This window comes from Bubalus kerabau, chromosome 6 (genome assembly GCF_029407905.1).
Source record: "Bubalus kerabau isolate K-KA32 ecotype Philippines breed swamp buffalo chromosome 6, PCC_UOA_SB_1v2, whole genome shotgun sequence".
Classification (NCBI taxonomy): Eukaryota; Metazoa; Chordata; class Mammalia; order Artiodactyla; family Bovidae; genus Bubalus; species Bubalus kerabau.
This window is the reverse complement of record NC_073629.1, coordinates 106,912,780-106,931,350: the sequence shown is the minus strand read 5'-3', so window position 1 is coordinate 106,931,350 and position 18,571 is coordinate 106,912,780. Positions and strand designations below refer to the sequence as shown.

General features: G+C 56.4%; 2 protein-coding genes across 2 annotated transcripts in view; both read right to left on the bottom strand.

Moving 5' to 3' along the window:
- Positions 1 to 2,863: 2,863 nt before the first annotated feature.
- Positions 2,864 to 18,571, bottom strand: part of LOC129655637 (bone morphogenetic protein 8A) — a 28,156-nt gene continuing 12,448 nt past the window's right edge. The window contains exons 2-7 of the mRNA XM_055586296.1: positions 15,116 to 15,305; positions 14,541 to 14,689; positions 6,473 to 6,673; positions 5,677 to 5,756; positions 5,072 to 5,182; positions 2,864 to 3,129 (exon numbers count right to left, since the gene is read on the bottom strand). Coding sequence (XP_055442271.1) covers positions 2,980 to 3,129; positions 5,072 to 5,182; positions 5,677 to 5,756; positions 6,473 to 6,673; positions 14,541 to 14,689; positions 15,116 to 15,305 — 881 coding nt within the window. The 3' untranslated portion in view covers positions 2,864 to 2,979. The remainder of the gene's footprint in view (positions 3,130 to 5,071; positions 5,183 to 5,676; positions 5,757 to 6,472; positions 6,674 to 14,540; positions 14,690 to 15,115; positions 15,306 to 18,571) is intronic.
- LOC129655636 (succinyl-CoA:3-ketoacid coenzyme A transferase 2, mitochondrial-like) lies at positions 10,391 to 12,559 on the bottom strand. Its single transcript, XM_055586295.1, is given in 1 exon segment — positions 10,391 to 12,559. A coding segment is annotated over 1 exon segment (1,554 nt). The 3' UTR covers positions 10,391 to 11,005.

Here is an 18,571-nt window from a genome sequence, read left to right as displayed (position 1 = left end):
TCCTGCTCTACAGAGGAGGAATACTCAGGATTCAAGTCCATTTGGCTTCAAAAATCTGTGCTTTTGTTCTGCCTGCTGCCTCTTTTCCTGTTTCTTAGGAAATTTTCCAGAACATGTTACTAGCCTGCCTTGGTTTGAAACAGTGAGCCTGGCGTGATGGCGTGCTCTAGAGGCCAGGATTGCACTGCAGAGAGCAAAACTTGTGCGCTTCTCCTTTAGCTTTTTTCCCCACATCCTCCTCAACTATCAGCTGTCAGTGACTTCTCATTGCTGTCAGTGGGTCTGAACTGACCACCTTTATTTATCTTGTCTGGCCAGGTAAACAAGCCAGGCCCTGAGCAAGAGAAAGGGAAATGGTGGCATCTCTCCTGCCACTGCACTGCTTGGCTGAGCAAAGATAACTCGGGATAAAATACACGGGCCTTGTGTTCATTCATTACTGTTCCACCACTCAGGCTTTTTCCTATTGATTTCACTTAGTGACCAGATGACAGAAGTCGCTGGAAGTCTGACACCAGGTACATAAACAATAACACTGTTTTTCAGTTGTTCTTGATGAAAAAGCAAGACTGCAGCTCTATTCCTGCTAAGCACTGCTTGGTTGGGAGGTGAGGTGTACTCAGTATATGCCAACCTTTGGGTAACCGGACAGACATTCCTGGTGTACCCCTAACTAAGCCAATCACTGGCTGGGCCTAAAAATACCAAATTAAAAATCAGTTGTCAGTTCTTCCATTTTAAAGGTAGTCATTGATAAGAGTTTCTTTGGTAATTTGTAGCTGGTGAGCTAACATGTTTTGACTTTCCTAATGTGCAATTAAAAAAATTATCAAGAATTTTCAAATAAAATTATCAAAATAATTGGCTAATTTAAGGTTTATACTTATTTTTCCCTGGTGGTTCAGATGGTAAAAAATCCACCTGCAATGCAGGAGACCTAGGTTCTATCCCTGGGTCGGAAGGTTCCCTGGAGAAGGGAATGGCAGCCCACTCCAGTATCCTTGCCTGGGAGAATTCCATGGACAGAGGACCTGACGGGCTACAGTCCGTGGGGTCACAAGAGCTGAACATGACTGAACGACTAAGCACATGCACAAGAGACAATCTTTGCTGTTGGGAAGAGACAACTCTTAGGTAAGTACTAGAATAAAAAATAGGTTCCACATTATGTGCCAGTTCTGATTCATGATGGCCACCTGAGCTCCACATTCAGGGTTACCAGGCTGCCTCTGGGCTCAGTGTGAGAAAGCTTGGCAGACACAGTTTCCTAGGCTGAAAGCCCTTTGCAGATCAAAAAGCTTCATATTACAGATGGGAAATGAGGCCCAGAGGAGGAAGTCACAAAGTCACATCCCTAACATGTAGGCTAGAGCCTAGATCCCTACACTGTTGGGGAGCTCACCACTTTCCTGTGTCCATGGAGAGCGGCTCTTCCTGTGCACTGGCTCCCAGAGCCCTTCCCAGGTCCAGGTGGAGGGGCTGCTGTCCCGCAGCCCGGCCCCCTCCTCCACCCCTGCTGTGCTCCTGGAGCCCCTCAGGGCACAGTGTGAACTCCAGGGGTGTCATCCTGGGCTGTGCCCATGGGTTGGGGCGGGCCCAGGATCTGTTTTTAATGATATTTTGGGGTTCGGGCAGCTGGGTTCTGTCTGCCCCAGCAGGTAAATTATAGGCTTACCAAGTCAGAAATCAAACACTCCAGCTGCCGGTGGCCGCTCCAAGGAGAACAGTGGTTTCCGGGAACCTCCCCACCCAGCTCGGCCTAATTGCCACCTGTCACTCCCCTGGGACGGGGCCCTTTTCTTTGGCTCACAGGCCCCAAGAACAGGACGGAATGCCAGGGTACACAGGGTGACGCATACTTGCGTGACCAGTCTGTTTTTGACAACTTCTGGACACAGGCAGGTGCTAACCAGCCCTGCCCTCGCCCCACGCCTGGCCACAGGCCACCCAGTGTCCCTGGGTGCAGTGAATTGCTCCTTAGCAGGAGAAGGCAGACAGTTTTCACTCTACATGCCAACTCTAATCTGTTGGTGGTGGCCACTTGAGTTTGGTGCTGATCACTGTGAAATTCTCTCCAGAGTTTAATGAAAAAATATCAAGGTTGATTATTGATGACTGCCATGGAGAAAGTTAAGAGAAACTTTGTCACCCTTACTGGGCATTATCATCCTGGGCCACCCGATGTATCCACCATACTGGGCTCAGCGAAAAGGTAATTTTTTCACAGAGCTGAACTCCTGATGGTTCAACACAGTGACTGATAGATGGGGTCAATAAAGCCCCCAAGAATTTTTTTCACCAAAGTGTCCATGCAAGGCACGTCTTCCCCCGACAGCAGAGACAAATCAAGGCAGGAAGACAGGAAAGGCAATTGACACTGGCCTTGGCCCTAAATCATGCTATTCATTCAGCTTTTTCTGGAGGTGACCCACATGCTATCTTGTGGCCAACAGTTTGGTCATTCAGACCCACAAATATAGAAAACAGGATGACTCCACACTGAGTGCCCAGAAATGCCCAGTTTTGCACCTGGGAAGGTCAGGCAACTGGAGATGGACCAGGACCTGTCTGCACATCCCCAAACCCAGTCCTGGATGGTGAAGGGCCAGATGTGGCCATCCTGGGCTCAAGGTGCCTCAGTTCACCCCACAGCCCCCGCAGCTGCGCCAGCAATGGACAAGAGTAGGTCCTCAGACAGGACTCTGTCAACCCCAAAGAACAGTCAGCCTGAGCCTCTGGGGAGGGAGCTGGGATAGAACCCTGCTGGAAGACCACCATACAGAGTTCCACCAGGCACGCGATGGGGCAGAGGGCCTGGGGAGGACCAGCCCCTGGCAGGATGTGGGCAGAGGAGGGATGCCTCGCTGCCGCCCTGCCTGAGCTGGGACGGCGCTGGGGAGGTCTCTGCCTGAGCTGGGACGGCGCTGGGGGTCTCCGGGCCCCCGCCCCCGCGGAGGGCCGGCCGGTGGGGGCGGGGCCTCAGTGGCAGCCGCAGGCGCGGACCACCATGTTGCGGTGCTTGCGCAGGATGACGTTGTTGCTGCTGTCGTAGTAGAGCACGGAGGTGGCGCTCAGCTTGGTGGGCGCGCAGCACGCCTTGGGGACCGCGTGCGGCTTCAGCAGGTGCACCTGGCGGGGAGGGGGCGGCGGGCAGAGGCGTGAGAACCTCGGACTCCTCCCGGGATCCCCGTCCCAGCGCCCAGCTCCTGCCGCCTGGGGCTCCGCCGCTGTCCCCTTCCCAGCTCCATCTCCTCCCTGCCCCCCGCACCCCTCCCCCCGCAGCCCGCCGGGCAGGTGCTGGCCTGCACTCTGCCCCGGCCCCGCCCCCTTGACGTCCGCCCTGCCCACTACCCTCAGGCCCAGACTGAGCTCCTGGGGCTCCTGCCACAGCCCCTCCGCTTAGATGGGAGGACCCTGACCCTGCGGGTCCCCCGCACCTGTGCCTGCGCCGGCCTGGCGCCGCTGCAACACTGCCTCCCCCTCCCCTCCCCTCTCTGCCCCTCCTTCTTCCCTGATCGCTTCTGTAACATCCCGCCTCGTGTCTTGGCCGCATGAGCTGTTTCTGGTCCATCCTCCCCTCCAGGCTGCGAGCCGATGGAGGTCCCTTTTACACCTCGCAATGCCCAGACTTGAGGCTCACCCTTGGGGTGTCCAACACCATTGTTTCTCGAAGCACCTCCACCCTTGTAACAATTTCCAGGCAGGGATTGTTCTGGGTGGATGACCGCTGGGGGCACAGGGGCCGAGTCACCTGCACATGGCTGGGACCCGACTCGGGGAGGGGGCCGGGAGTCCCTGCTACCCTCCTGCAAACAGCTCTACCCCTAAAAACAGTCCATCTGAGGAAGCTACTGCAGCCTCCATGCAAATATTTATGCAGAGACTCGGGCAGGATGAGCTGCAGTTCGTACTGGACTCTTCATTAGGGCGCCACAGGGATGGGCCCTGAAGGCAACCTCAGTCAGTCGGGGCCTGAGAGAAAAGGGAACCTGCTTCCATCCACGGAACCTCCCAGCCCTCACCAAGGCCGATGAGCAGGACCAGGATGAAGCCATGTGATGAAGGGGGTGGGTTCAGGGGGGGTCTGTCCAGCAGCTTGGCCTGGGGTCCCCAGAGCCCAGCCTTGTCCTGGGATCCCCAGCTTGGAGCCAGCTGCCAGGACCATCAGCCAGGCACCAGGCTGCTTTGGGGCCCAGAGCCTCTCTGAGGCCCCAGGGGGACCTGAGGCCCCTGTGGGGATGTCCGGCCAGACTGGGCTGTGGTAGCACTGCTCCCCAACTTCCCAGCCTCCACCTGGGGTGGCTGGGCTCCAGTTTCATAGGCCCAAGTGAAAGAAACCAGGCGATGCTGCCCACCTGTGCCAGCCGCCTATGGGGCTCTAAGTGGCTGGAAACCTGGGAGGGCCTTTCCTGGGTTGGGACCCTCAAGACAGGAGTCAGCACCACCAGGGCGCAGCTGTTCTGAAAGTCCATCCTGGACCAGGCTTCACCACGTGATCGACAGAGAGGACGGTCTTTGCCCTATCTGCACCAAACAGACTTACCTGAAGCCTAATTTGCCTTTCCATTCAATTCACTTTAGATCCATGTGGGAGACCAAATCAGAGGCTCTGTAACTTATTGGCTGTGCATCGTTGGGGAATAGTCCTGCATCTGAGGGCCTCTGTTTTCTCCTCTGCCAAATGGGTATAATGGTATTTTCCTCCCTTCCGACACAAATGTAATTTCACATGCCTTGTGCCAACCCTACCACCAGCAGGCAGGCCCACCCCATGGATGTGAATGTCCCCCGTGTGCACGTGGAGTGCACACGTGTGTATGTGTGCACACCAGTCAGCAAGAGCCTGCTGCACGCTGTTCAGGTGCATTGGGCGCAGGGTCTCCATACAGAGTGGCCACACAGGGACCCGTCTCTGTACGGCTGTGGGATTTCACTGCACATGCAGGCAGGAAGGTTTCCAAGTGAAGAAGGCTCCCTGACACAGCAGTCCACCATCACCTCCTGGCTGCACGCCCCCTCCCCAGGGCGATCCCCTCCCCCAGGTGTCCGGGCAGGAGGGCGCGGTACTGACCAGGGACTGCAGGATGGCGTGGTTGGTGGCGTTCATGCAGGAGTCCAGCGGGAAAGAGCACTCCCCTTCACAGTAATAAGCTGAGTAGCCTTGGGGCGCGATGACCCAGTCCTGAGGGGTAGTGGGAGAAGGTGAGTCCCATCCACGTGCCCTCCCAGCCCTTCATTCAGCACCTGTCACAGCATGACTCAGGGCTGCCCCCTCCCTCTCTCAGCCTCAGGATACCTCCCGGGGCAGAGTGCTCCCCCCAGGTCAGACATCCACCGAAGTCCCTTGGTGGACTGAGCTGGACACGAGCTCCGTCCCCTCCACGCGCCATTAGCGCGCAGCTGTGTTCTCCCCTGCCGCCCCCAGTCACAGCCCCGCCAGAGGCACTGCCCACCCTGGCCTCAGCTTCCCTGCTGCAGCTCGGACATTTTATGGCTGAGGACTCAGTCTCCATAGTCATGGTTTTACAAAACAGCACTTTTCACTATCAAAGCAACACATTCTCCCTTTAGAGAACTTGGAAAACAGAGGAAAATAAAGACAAAGTTCTCTGTGGGTCTACCTCCCCTGGGACACAGGTGGGGACAGTCATTTTGGAAAGGAGAGTCGGAACTCACCAGCCAGCCCAGGTCCTGGAAGCTCACGTACAGCTCGTGCCGACCGCACACCTGCCGGCCGTGGGAGCCGTGGACGTCGTCTGCAGGGACACGAGGGGCAAGGGCTTTGCTGGGCTGCTGTTCCCAGGGTGGGGGGCGCCATGAGGCGCACGTCTGTTCAATAGTAAATGCTGGGAAACTAACCCATTTGGTCTCCTAAAGCCCATGTCTGCAGCTCTGCTGGTGCCATGACCCAGTTCAAGAACTTTAGATGGCTCCCTCTGGTGGCAGTCACCCCACACTCAGCCCAGCCTCCCCTGACTTTCAGCCTGTGGGATCCTGATAATCCAGTAAAAGCCCCGGGGGCCCTCAGCCATCCAGCGGCCCCTCCTCCTCCCCCTCCCCGCCCCGGAGTCACCCTGACCTCCCCCACCTCTCCTGCCATGCCCATTCCACAGGACAAGTGCTCCCATTGAGGTCAAGCAAAGGCTGGTTCCCGTGAAGGAAAGGGCCCCTAGTGGCCTTGATCCTGCGGGGCTCGGCCTGATGGGGTGACCTTCACACAAACGCCTGGACCCTGCAGGGGCCCCTGGTTCTGACAGAGACCAGGGCGAGGCCTGCTGAGCCCCCGAGGGAAGAGAAAGGACTTTGGGGTGGCGGGGACAGCAAGGGTGGATGCTCAGAGCCCTGGAGACTGTGGGGGGGTCGCTCCGCAGGGGGCAGGGCAGAGGGTGTCAGGAAAGGCGGTGGGGTGACCGTCGGCCTGACCGCGCTGAGGCCAGAGGGGCTCCGTCCCCGCCTCCGTCCCCAGGCTCACCGAAGATCCCCGGCAGTTTGTTCGGGGGCGGCAGCTCATTGGTCCTTTTCGGAGGCCTCCTCTTCAGGGGCCTCACTGCCCGAGGGGCTCGGGCGGGGCCCGGGCCGGGGCTCGCTCTGAAAAAGGTGACCACGAAAGGCTGTTTGGAGCGTGGAGCCTGTCGCCCCAGCAGACCGGCCAGGCCAGGATCCACACTGCGCCCTGAGATGGAGAGAACAGAGAGGGGTCACTCGAGGGCGGGTGCTGCGCGGGGACACAGCGGGGACCTCTCTGGGCGGGCCAGGAGCTCGAGGCTGAGGCCTTGGGGGACCCACTGGGCCTGGGTTTCCTCCTCTGAAGACCCGAGTTCCCAGTCCAGCCCCAGCCCCTCACACTCCCCACCTCAGCCTGCCTCCTGCCTGGGCAGGCGGTTCTATGGGTGAGGGAGGGGCCTTGCCAGCACAGGGTGAGGATTCGTGATGTTTGAGGGCGCGCAGGTGGAAAACTTTCAGTCCGTTCACGTGACGATCTCAGCCGGTCTTCACGGTGACCCTGGACCATGAAGCTCTGTTTCACCGAGAAACAGCTGCTCAGTGACAGCCCAGAGCCCCACTGCCGGGGATCACATAACCAGGGTCAAACCTCCATCGTGGGGCTCTAGCTCCCACCCCATCCTTTCTGGGGATCAGTGTAGGATTTACACCTCCCGGCTGGGAGGTGACCTGGACTTAGTGCTTGCTCTGCTGGCACCACCCAGGAGCAGGCTGTTCACATCCCCTGAAGCCCCCAAAGGAGGCCCAGGCTCAGCAGGCAGAGACATTTACCCCAAGTCCCAGAGTCGGGTTCAAACACAAGCATCTAATCCCAGAGCCCAAGTTCTTGTCCACTTATGTTCTTAGCCACCAGGTTTGTGGTTTAAAAAGGAAGAAAGAGAAAAGCCTGCGGGCAGAGACACAACTGGGGCTTTAGCCTCAAAGCAGTGATGCTTGTAAAAGTGGAGTTTTACCCACATCCGCTTAAAGCCTGAGGATGCAGGAAAAACACACTGATTATCCCTGGAAAAGTCAGCTCCACCAATAAAACTATCTTCCTGTACCTGTTTATATTCCCAGTGACCTCTTGTTTTTTAATTGTCAAAATGATATAAAAACAACTGTAAAGAAACTTAGGAAAAATATAAAACCCCTTCTGCACTACAGTACACCATTTTCCTTCTTTCTCGGCTTTCGTTTTTCATGTTAAATTGTGAGCATAGAGCTGCAACTGCTGAAGCCCGTGTGCCTAGAGCCTGTGCTCTGAGACAAGAGAAGACACCGCAGCGAGACACTCAGGCACCACAACAAAGAGCAGCCGCGCTAGCTGCAACCGGAGGAAGCCCACGCACAGCAACAGAGATCCACACGACCAAAATAAAATAATTTTTTAAAACATTTTCCGCATAACAAAGAAGTCCATATTTTCCCCCCAATTTTTCCACCTAAACATTTTCCTGGTTCTTAAGTCTCAACTACGAACATTTCACATAGATAAAATTCCTTTGAGTAGATCTGAATACTTAGATGTTAGTTCATCTTAAGACATTTAGCTTATTTCCTGGCTGTCATCATAAAGATGAGACTGTCTTTTCCTTTTCCATAAAGGGAAAATGTCATTTCCTTTCCTGACGGGATTTTCTCAGACTAAACAACAGGGATGTGAGTACAAGCTCACTGTCACATTTCTTAAAGCACAAGGTGGAGCATCCCATTTCCACGTACATTTCACCCCAGTGTTGTAACACTGATGCACAGGCATGTACACACGTGCACATAAATGTATGTGCACACACACACACACACACACACACACACACAGGCATGTTGGTATGAAGCAAGTGTACACGTTAGCGGGTCGGTCTCATGATCTCCACTGCACATGACATGGCAAGGACATTGCCTGCCCCACACACAGCTCGCCTCAAAGGTCAGCCCTTACATAATGGCTGTGCTTTACGCCCAAGTCCAGGGGCCAGAGTTGACAACAACCAACTGACCAGAGACTAACCTTTGACCTATGACATCACCTGCCACAACATGCAGTGGGCCCATCAGAGGGCTCAGCAGAGATGACTCTGCTGAGATAGGAGCTGACACTGAAGGGGCCCAGGGAGAAGCCATTCGGGGAGTTTGAGTCACGACAAGTGAGGGTCACAGGAAGAGCCGGCCCGTGAGGAGGCAAAGCCACAAGACACACAGCAGCCCCTCCCTAGAGGGAAAGGCCCTGAGGGCACCAGGAGGTGGCTATGGAGCGATGTGGGCATGTGGACAGCTCTCGGCTACGTGGCACTGGAGTGGAGCTCCCCAGTGGACACCTGAGGCAACCTCGGCCCAGTCACCCTCCGGGCCTGTGTGTGCAGCCCCCTGTCCTGTGAGTCCCTGGAGAGCCCTGTCCATAGACGGGCCAGGGAGACCTTGGGTGACCCAAGGCTGGGCCCATTGTAGGCTTCTCTTTGTGCAACTGTCTGGTATTGGGGTCTCCTGGGAGCAGAGTGGGGGGGGGGGGGTCACAGGGCAGTCCTGGACTGTCCAGGTGGTGGTGCCCAGGCTGTCTGGCTCTGGCAGGACCCTTTCGAGAAAGCAGAGCAGGAACTCCAGGAGCCTCTGGGGCCCAGAGTCCCTGCTCTAGACCTGAGCTGTGAGGGTGCCGGCAGGCACGCTGTCCCTTTGCAGGGACGAGGATGTGTGGCCACGCCTGGAGATGGGGGCCACACTGTGGCCTTCCCTCCCCCACTGCAGGCCTGGATGAAGATGCTGCTTTTCTGGGCCAGGCGGGCCCCGGACACTTCCACCCTCCCCCATGTTTGAGTCCTCCCCATCAGGGCCTGGGTGTCATGGTAGCTCCCCTGCCCATCCCATCCCCGGGGACTCATCCCCCTGCCCCTGGGCCAGGCCAAGGTTGCTCCCATCCCTCCCCAAGGCCTCTTTCTGCCCTGGGTGCCACATGAGCCTCCCTGCAGCCCCTGCCCACCCTCAGCCTGCTGCCATGGATGGCACCCTCGTGCCAAGGTGAAGGGCAGTCTGGGCTCCTGGGGGCCCTGGGCAGGAAGCCAGCTGTGACCGGGCACGCCTGGGGGCCTGGGAGGGAAGCCAGCTGTGACCTGCCTTTGTCCCACGGGTTGTTTCCTCACCAGGAGAACTAGGAACTCAGAGCTTTTCCTTCTTCCTACTGTTGAACAGCCCTCTCACTGCTCTGCTTCTGGAAACCTCTGCCTGTCCTGGATGCTGCTGAAAGACTTCTCCCGACACCCAGGGCAGTCAGGTCCTCATCTCCAGAAGCCCCAGAAGGTGCTGCAACGTCTATCCAGTGACGCCCATCCCCTGCCCGCTGGTGACGGTCCCCTGACACCCCTTCAGGTGCACTGTCTCCACTGCAGGATCTGGGCCTCCTGCCAGGGTGAGGCTCCAGGGAGGCCTCTCCAAAAGGCCTTCCTGGACCAGCTGGAGCTTCGTGTTCTTACCCACGAACACGAGCTCCTGTGCAGCCCTAGGGCCACACTGAGAAAGCCTGAGTTCCATGGCAGGCCTGAGTTTGAACCCCCCTCCCCAACACACACACACATTTTTTTCTCTCTAGCTTGTGAGACTGTGGATACAGGATGAAGTACCTCTCTGCCCCTGTTGAATTTCAAGGGAGTATGAACAAAAGGCCAGTTTAGGCCCTCTAACAGAGAGGAAGGGTCCAGTGCCTGATCTGGATGATCTGAGATGAGAAAACCCACTGAAGTCCATCTGTCAGGTTTCTAGATCCCTTCCATCCTAAGCCAAAGCCTTTGGAAGCACACGGCTGGACTGTTTATTCAGAGGAGACCTCCCTGCAGAATATCGGCACTCACAGTCTCTTCCCCCTTCAATTGCCCCTATGACCAGTTTACTGGCTGCTGAGATGTTCTTGCTTCCCTTCTAAAGACATATGCTTAGCTACAAGAAGGAGAAATATAGGGGGCAGAGAAGGTGAGGCTACAATGAAAAGAAACCTTAGGGACAAAATGAAAGGTCCAGAAGGAAAGTCAAAGGGGCCAAAGGAAAAAAAAGTCATTCTTTAAGACAGCATTTCTCCTGATCACAAATTCACATTTACGTGTGTATGTTTTCATGGTTCTAGGAAACTCCAGACGCAGACTCTGGGTGGATTTGTTCCTCCCCCGTCACTTTCCCTATGGTTCATGATTCATTCGTGCCAACAGGCACTTCAATGAAACCCCTTCTGTGGGATCATCTCAAACCGCATAGAATTTAATGTAAATATCACAGACAGTGAGGAGGGCGATGGGAGCAGAGCTTTCTCAGAATTCACAGGACATACAAGGTCAACGTCTTTGCTTTCCTCTGGTTTTTAATTAAAGGCACGTCTCTCCTGAGAGAACCTAGGCTATCCAGGGGCAGCCAGCCTGGGATGGCAGGACAAAGCCCGCCAGATGCTGGTGAAATGCACAAATGTGACTGTGGCCTCCTTGGAATGCAGTCCTGGGAGGTGACGGCAGAAGCACACGCTCGGGGACCGAGGTTCACTCTCGGGCTACATTTTGACCTGCTGCATGGGTCTGAGGCTCGGGGAGACGGCAAAGGGGCTCCCTGTGCTCTTTTTGATGTCCTCCACTGTTAGGCCGTCCCAGAGCTCAATCAGGGTCAGCCCTGTCTTCTTGTGTACATCAAACACGGCCTTCTCGGTGATGATTCGGTCCACGCAATACTTCCCAGTCAATGGCATGGTGCACTTCTCCACGATCTTGGGTTCGTTGGCCTTGTTGCAGTGCTCCATGGTGACTACCACTCGCGTCTTGGAACTGGACACCAGATCCATCGCACCCCCCATGCCTTTCACCTTCTTGCCGGGTATCATCCAGTTAGCCAGGTCACCATATTTGGAAACTTGCATGGCTCCCAGCAAGGTCAGGTTGATGTGTCCTCCTCGAATCATGGCAAATGATTCATCACTGGAGAAAAAAGAGCCCCCGGGAAGAAGGGTGACTGTCTGCTTGCCCGCGTTGATGAGGTCTGCGTCCACCTCCTCTTTTAATGGAAAGGGACCCAAGCCCAAGATCCCGTTCTCACTGTGAAGGTGCACGGTGATGTTGGGGCTGATGTAGTTGGGGGCCAGGAGAGGGATGCCGATGCCCAGATTGGCATACATGCCGTCCTCAAATTCAAGAGCTGCCCGCTTGATGATCCGTGTCCTTATGTTATCTGAAGACGTGCAAATTTCATCATCCTCTTTCCGGACGGTTAAACGCTCAATTCTTTTCTCATATTTTTCCCCCTGTATTATGCGATCTACATAAATGCTAGGAACATGGATGTCTTCTGGGGCAAAGGACCCCACGTCCACAATTTCTTCAACCTCCACCACGGAGGTTCTGGCAGCTTTGCACATGGGCACGTTGAAGTTCCTGGCACTGGCCCTGAAGATGACATTTCCTGCCAGGTCGGCCTTCCACCCTTTCACCAAAGCAAAATCAGCGGTGATGGCGTGTTCCAGCAGGTAGTGCTGCCCATGGAACTCCCTCACCTCCCTGGGCTGGCTGAGGATGGCGATGTGGCCGTCTGGTAAGTACCTGATGGGTGCGCCTCCCTCCTGGACCAAGGTCCCTTAGGCCGTGGGGGTGTAAAAGGCGGGCACACCGGCGCCCCCTGCGCGGATGCGCTCGGCCAGGGTGCCCTGGGGCGTGATCTCCAGCTCCAGCTCACCCGCCAGGTACTGGTGCTCACAGAGCGAGTTCTCCCCCAGGTAGGAGCAGACGATGCGGGTGATCTGCTTGGTCCCCAGTAAAAGGCCGAGACCGAAGCTCTCCACCCCCACGTTGCTGCTGACCACTGTCAAGTCCTTCACGCGGGTCTTCAGCAGCGCCCCTATCAGGTTCTCCGGGATGCCGCAGAGCCCAAAGCCCCCGATCATGATCCTCGAGCCATCAGTGATGTCTCCCACGGCCTTCACCGGGTCCGTGTAGAACCTGGCGCGCGCGCGGGCGCTGCAGGCGAAGCCGCAGGCGCCACCCTTCGCCAGCGCGCGCCCCGAGCGGCCGGCGGGGACCCGGCGCCCGAGCACCGACGCCAGGAGCCGCAGGGCCGCCATCGTCCGCTCCGCTCCGGCTCGGGCTCCGGGCCCAGCGGGGACAGGCGGGGACAGGAGGCAACCGCGCGTCCCCGCCCGCGCGTCACAGAGCAGGGGGCGCCCAGCCGTGATGCGCCCGCCCGGCTGGTTCCCGCCGCTCCACTCCGTCTCCGCGCTCCGAGGGCCCGAGGGGCCGAGCTTCCCGGGCCGCGAAGGCGGGAGGCGGGACCGCCTGGATCATCTGGAGGACCAGAGGGATCCCGGGCCTGACTCGGAGACGCGGAGGCGACGTCCCTCCCGGGAAGCCTGGGCGCCGGCCTCCTGCCCTCTCCATCGCCACCCTTCCTCCCAGCCACGGTACTCCCGTCGCAGCCCACCCCCCAAAATTCCACCTCTGGGGCACGGGCTCCAACACCTGTGTCCCCAGCACTCCCGGTCCAGAAACGACATTTCCACGGGCGTCAAGCCGGGCCTCAACGACAGCCCCGCGGAAGACCTCTTGCTTTCCTGCGTCAAACCTGCTCCTTCTCTGTTTGTCCCCACCTCTGGCAAGAACACCACCAAACCTGTTAAAAAGAGCCACTGGCTCAGCCCTGTCACCAGCGCCTCCTCCAAGCACCCTCCTCCGTTCCCTGCCGCTGGACAAGCTCCCCCACCCCAGCTCCCACCTCGACCCTGTGAGGCTCTGGGGCCTCTCTGACTTCACTTCTGTCCCCCAGAGTCTACTCTCCTGACTCAAGTCAGGGGGTCTTTATTTTATGAGTAAGACAAATGAACTTTTCATTTAACCATAGTTGAGATTCATAGAAAATACACCGAGATAGTTATACACCCAGACCAGGTTTCCCCTGGGAAGTGTTAACATTTAAACAACTATAGTACATTTGTTACCCACTCAATGGACAAGAATTTGAGCAAACTCTGGAGATACTGGAGGACAGAGGAGATTGGTGGGCTTCAGTCCATGGGGTTGCAAAGAGTCAGATAGGACTTGGTGACTGAACAATGTTTGTTACAACTAATGAAGCAGCATTGGTGTCTTATTTACTAAACACCATGACTGACCCGAGTTCACTAGTTTCTCTAGTGTCTTTTTCCAGGATCCCACCCAGGGTCCTACATAGCACTTAGTCATCACGACTCCTTATGCACCTATGGGCTGTGAATTTCTCAGATTTCCTGTGGTTTTTGATGACCTTGACAGTTTTTGTATTTGTATTTGTATTCTGTGGCATGTTCTTCAGTTTCGAGGTGTCTGTTTTTCTCATGGTCAGCCTGGGGTTCTGGGTTTCAGGGAAAAAGACCACGGAGGTAAAGGGTTCTCATCTCATCTGGGAGCTACATGAGGTGTTCATGGGAGCCCGAGCGCCTGGCTGAGGGGGTGCTGCTGAGGTTCCCCTGTAAATTAAATTTACTGCCTCAGCCTGTGCACACCTTGGAAGCAGGTCACTAAGTGTAGCCCACACTGAAGGAGGGGGAGAAGCTACACCCCCGTGCGGGGGAGTATCTCGGAGGGTTGTTTTATAAAAAGCTGAATGAGATCCTGCCTGCCTCCATTGCTCTTAAATAAAATAATACTGATTTCATATTTTATATTTTGACCACTTCTCTCAACCTCCTCACAGTTGCTCCCTGGCCCTCTGTGCTCCAGCCACGGCAGCCCCTTGCTGCACCTCAGACACACCAACGCGGCCCACCTGCAGGGTTTCTAGTCCCACTGCCAGGATAAAAGAGGCTCTCCCCCAAACACCTGCTGAATGAATGAATGAAGGCACGAATCCTCATTTTACAAGTGAGGAAACTGAGGCCTGGAAAGGCAAGCAACCTGCCCTACTGTTGTCCTGCACTGAGGAACCCTCGCCCTCTACCCACTGAGTCACCTCGACTGAGAAAGGCCAGCCCTCCGGGGCCAAATGAGGGGGCTCCAGCTGTGTCTGCTGCCAGCAGCTGGCTTCCTTGGAGGAGCCCCCAGGGGAAGGTTCGATGCTGAGCCCTGTCTTACCATCATCTGTTTCCACATAGAGGCGGAGTCCCAGATCCTTGTTACGGCTCAAGAGCCAGCGGTCACTGGCTGCTGTCACGTCCAACACCAGCCAGCCCTCGTCCCCAGATCGGAGCGTCTGAAGATCCAAAAAGAACAAGTCAGACTCCCTGTGGACACGAAAGAACAATTAACCGAGGGCCGGCACAGCTGCCTTTGTGTTTCCAGTGCCCGCCGGGGGACCGTTAGTGGGGCATCTACCCGCCTGGCTCTGGCCTGGGTGCCTTCCAGGCCTTATCTCACTGTCTGCTCTACAAAGATGTTACAGAGCCTGTGTACAGATGGGGAAACTGAGGCTCAGGAGCTCAGTGACCCATCCATGGTCCCACAGCCAAGACAGCAAGGCGGGGACTTGAATCCAGGACTGATGCTGGCCTGTCCCCGTGGTGAGACAAGGCCTTGGGCCAAACTTTCTAATCTGAGGGTGGGCTGCCCAGGAAGCTCCCCTTCTGTCTTCTGGGAAATGTGCCCCAGGTCTGGACCAGATACTCAGACAGAGGCTTGAGCAGGTGTGTGGGGGGGTGTGGGACAGGCACCTGTTGGACTGCTCCGGGACCACCTCAAACATGCTGATGTGGAGCGTCTGGTTGAGCGGGTGGGTGCTGGGCAGCTTGTAAATCCGGAACTCCGCGGCTGTGACGGCCTCCCCGGCCGGGATCTGGGTCAGGTCAAAGTGGAACTCCTTCCAGTGGGGCTCCTGGTGGCCCAGGGCGGGATCGCGCTCCACTGCAAGACAGAGCAGGGCTGGCGGTCAGTCGAGGTTCGGGCTCGGGCTCCAGGGAGGGAGCCAGGGGCCTGGGCAGTCTGGGCGGGACTGACTCCCTCCTCAAGAACAGGCTTGTCCCAGCTCTGCCTCCTGGGTGCTCAGAGGGCTCCGAGAGCTGTGTGGTGAGATGGCTGGCTCAGCACCCAGCATGTGGCAGTGCTGCAGGGCAGCGTCCACGTCTGGTCCCCGGGCCTCAAACCCAGCCTGCCCCGCTCAGCATCCTACTGTACCCACAGATGGAGTACAGGACAGGTCCCTCCTCTGGGGAGACAGACTCAGACCCAAGGCAGAAAAGAGAAATAGCTGAATGCACTCAAGTGGGACGGGGGCTCCCAGAGCCTGCTGGTGTCTGGATGGCAGGTAAGGGGAGATTGGGCATGTAGCTGACTTTGGAGCTGGGCCTTGGGGGTGAGCGTATATGTGCCATGATGTCAAGGGAGAAGACACCACAGAGACAGGGACCAGTGTTAGTAAAGGTCTAGAGCTGAGGAACAATGGCACCACCAGGGAGAAACAGTCATAACACCCAGCAAAGGGGGACAGGAACAAGGGGAAGGAGGAGGGGGACCTGAGGGAGATGTGGAAAGCACCAGAAAGAGGTGAGGTAAGATGACAGCTCCCAAAGATGCTGTGTCAAGTGCGGGGGAAATTGGAGGGTCCCATGGCGTGATCTGAGGGGGCTTCCTGGAGGAGGTGACACCTGGACTGGCCTTGAAGGACAGGAAGGAGTCTTGGGAGGACAGGTTTTCTAGGCAGAGGGGACCTCTACGCACAGGTGTGCGGAGCTGGGGCTTGCGGTGTGAGTCTGGCTGTGGTCCAGCTGCAAGGGCTGGAATCCTGGCCTCGGAGCGTGGGCTTTGCTCTGACCAGTGGAGGGCCAGGGTTCTGGGCAGCAGGGGGTCGTGGTCTGAGGGTGGAGTGGAAGCTGTGTGTGGAGGCGAGGGTAAAGCCCAGACTGCAGGGACCCGAGGCAGGCTGGTGGCGGGGCTGCTCTCACTGTCTGGGCGAGAGACCGCAGGAGTGGAGTAAACCCCACATTTCCCCAGCTGCCGGAAATGCCCAGGACAGTATATTTAGGGCGCCTCACTTAGCCTCCTGTCACTTTCAAACACTAAAAATCTGTGTTTCCACAAAGCAGGGGTGGGAGCCACCCCAAGCCTTCCCCTAAAACCAACACTGAGATTTTAATTACATGTTTGTGAGTCTTTTTAAAAATTCTCTCTCTGGCTACTGGACTCAGCGACCACAAGTCACCAGGCTGGTGCTGGAGGCGGATGTGGGAGCACTTCCTGTCCTCGCGGTGGGGACCTGGTCCAGGGATGGGCAAACAGCTGTGCTGGGCGGGGCCAGTGGACACACGTATTTGGGAAGGAGATGGGCTTTTCATCCCTGGACCAGGGAGGAGGGAACAGAACTCCCATCGTCTGACGGGGGCTGGACCCGCAGCAAATGCCCACCCAGAGCCAGGCTGTTTCGTGGGCAGCATGACACGGGCAGATCCAGGTCCTCCCACACAGGCAGGGCGTGGAGGGCAGGGTTCCCGACCTTCACCGAGTGATGCTCGCCATGAATATCACCACACGAGTCCCCTCCTCCCTACAGACACACACATACACAGCTTTGGGGACAATTTCCGTGGATTAGGGAACTGCAGAGACCACCTCTGTTACGTGGCTATGGAAGCAGCCCTGATCTGCAGGGTGAAATAGGTCCAGGCTGTTGGCTGTTCCAGGGAGTGACCCCAATAATGAAAAGGGGTCGCCCAGCCTTGCCCTGTGCCGGAACCCTCTCAAAGCATCCTTAGGTGTATCTGCCCCCAAGGCACAGAGGGGGCTGATAGGTGGGTCCCTGGGAACCTGTCTGCAGGCCTAACACTGACTCACGTTGGATCCAGGACTGAGGGAACAACCACGGACCTGCCAGCTCCGTGGGCACCAAGCTCTGTGGCCTCCCTCCCTTGCTGACCTGGGGGCCCACATGTGCTGGGTCCAGAGAGCCCTGCTCCCCTGGACTGACCTCAGCTCCCAGCTTCTGTGCTGTGGGTTTGTGAAAGCGATGCCCACCCAACCCCCATCCCATAGTTCCCGGACAGGAAACTGCCTGCCCCAGCTGTTCCAGGCAAGCGCTGGCGGTGGGACATTTTTAGGAAAATTATTTTCATTAGAAATTGGTTAGGGTTAGGGTCAGTGGGGAGGGAGGGAGAGGCCACTTTGGATTTTCAGTGCCTGTGGCCTTGAGTTAGGAGAGAGATTTTTCCAAAAGTTGGTGTTCTAAGAAAACATTTTTTGGCACCTCTGTCCCCCTTGTTAACTGTGCAGACCAAGCCTGCTTCGGCCAGGGAGGCAGCCTAAGGCAGCCCAGAGGGCTCTGGCCAAGGGTCAGGGCTTCCTTCCTTGCAGGCCTGTCCCTGAACTAACCAGGAACGGACATTCCCCTCTGGACCTGGTCTCCTCCTGTGTGAACTGAGAATGAGGAGACAGCCCAGCTTTCCTCACGAGGTCATGAAAGAACTTTGTAAACAGTCAGGCAATGGACTGGGAGGAATGGCTGTTCAGTAGGAGTTTGGGATGAGTTTGACTTGCATTCTCCTAACTTTGAGCGAAGATGTGAGAGGCTGTGTCAGCAGTTCCAAGGTCAAGGGGTGGAGGGGAAGGGGAGATTTTGAGTGATTGTTATCTAAATAAATGCACTCTCATTCATTTATTAATCCATTCATTTATCAAGTGCAATTTATAAACAAATTTATCAAGTTCTTACTGTACATGAAAGCATACTGTTCTGAGGACTGGGAACACAGCAGTGAACAAGACAGAACTAGACAGTGCACTCAAAGGACTTTGCTGGTGGTCCAGTGGCTAAGACTCCATGCTCTCAATGCAGGGGGCCCAGGGGCCATCCCTGGTCAGGGACCTAGATCCCACATGTGATTACTAAAGATCCTGGGGCTTCCCCTGTGGCTCGGCAGTAAAGAACCCGCCTATAATGTCGGAGACACGGGTTCGATCCCTGGGTCGGGAAGATCCCCTGGAGAAGGAAATGGCAACCCACATATCAGTATTCTTGCCTGGGAAATCCCATGGACGGGGAGCCTGGCAGGCTACAGTCCATGGGGTCACAAGGGTCAGATATGACTTAGTGAATAAACCACCACCATGCTGTAGCTAAGACCCAGTGAAGCCAAGTAAATAAATTTAAATATTTTTTTTAAAATGGTGCATGCATAGTG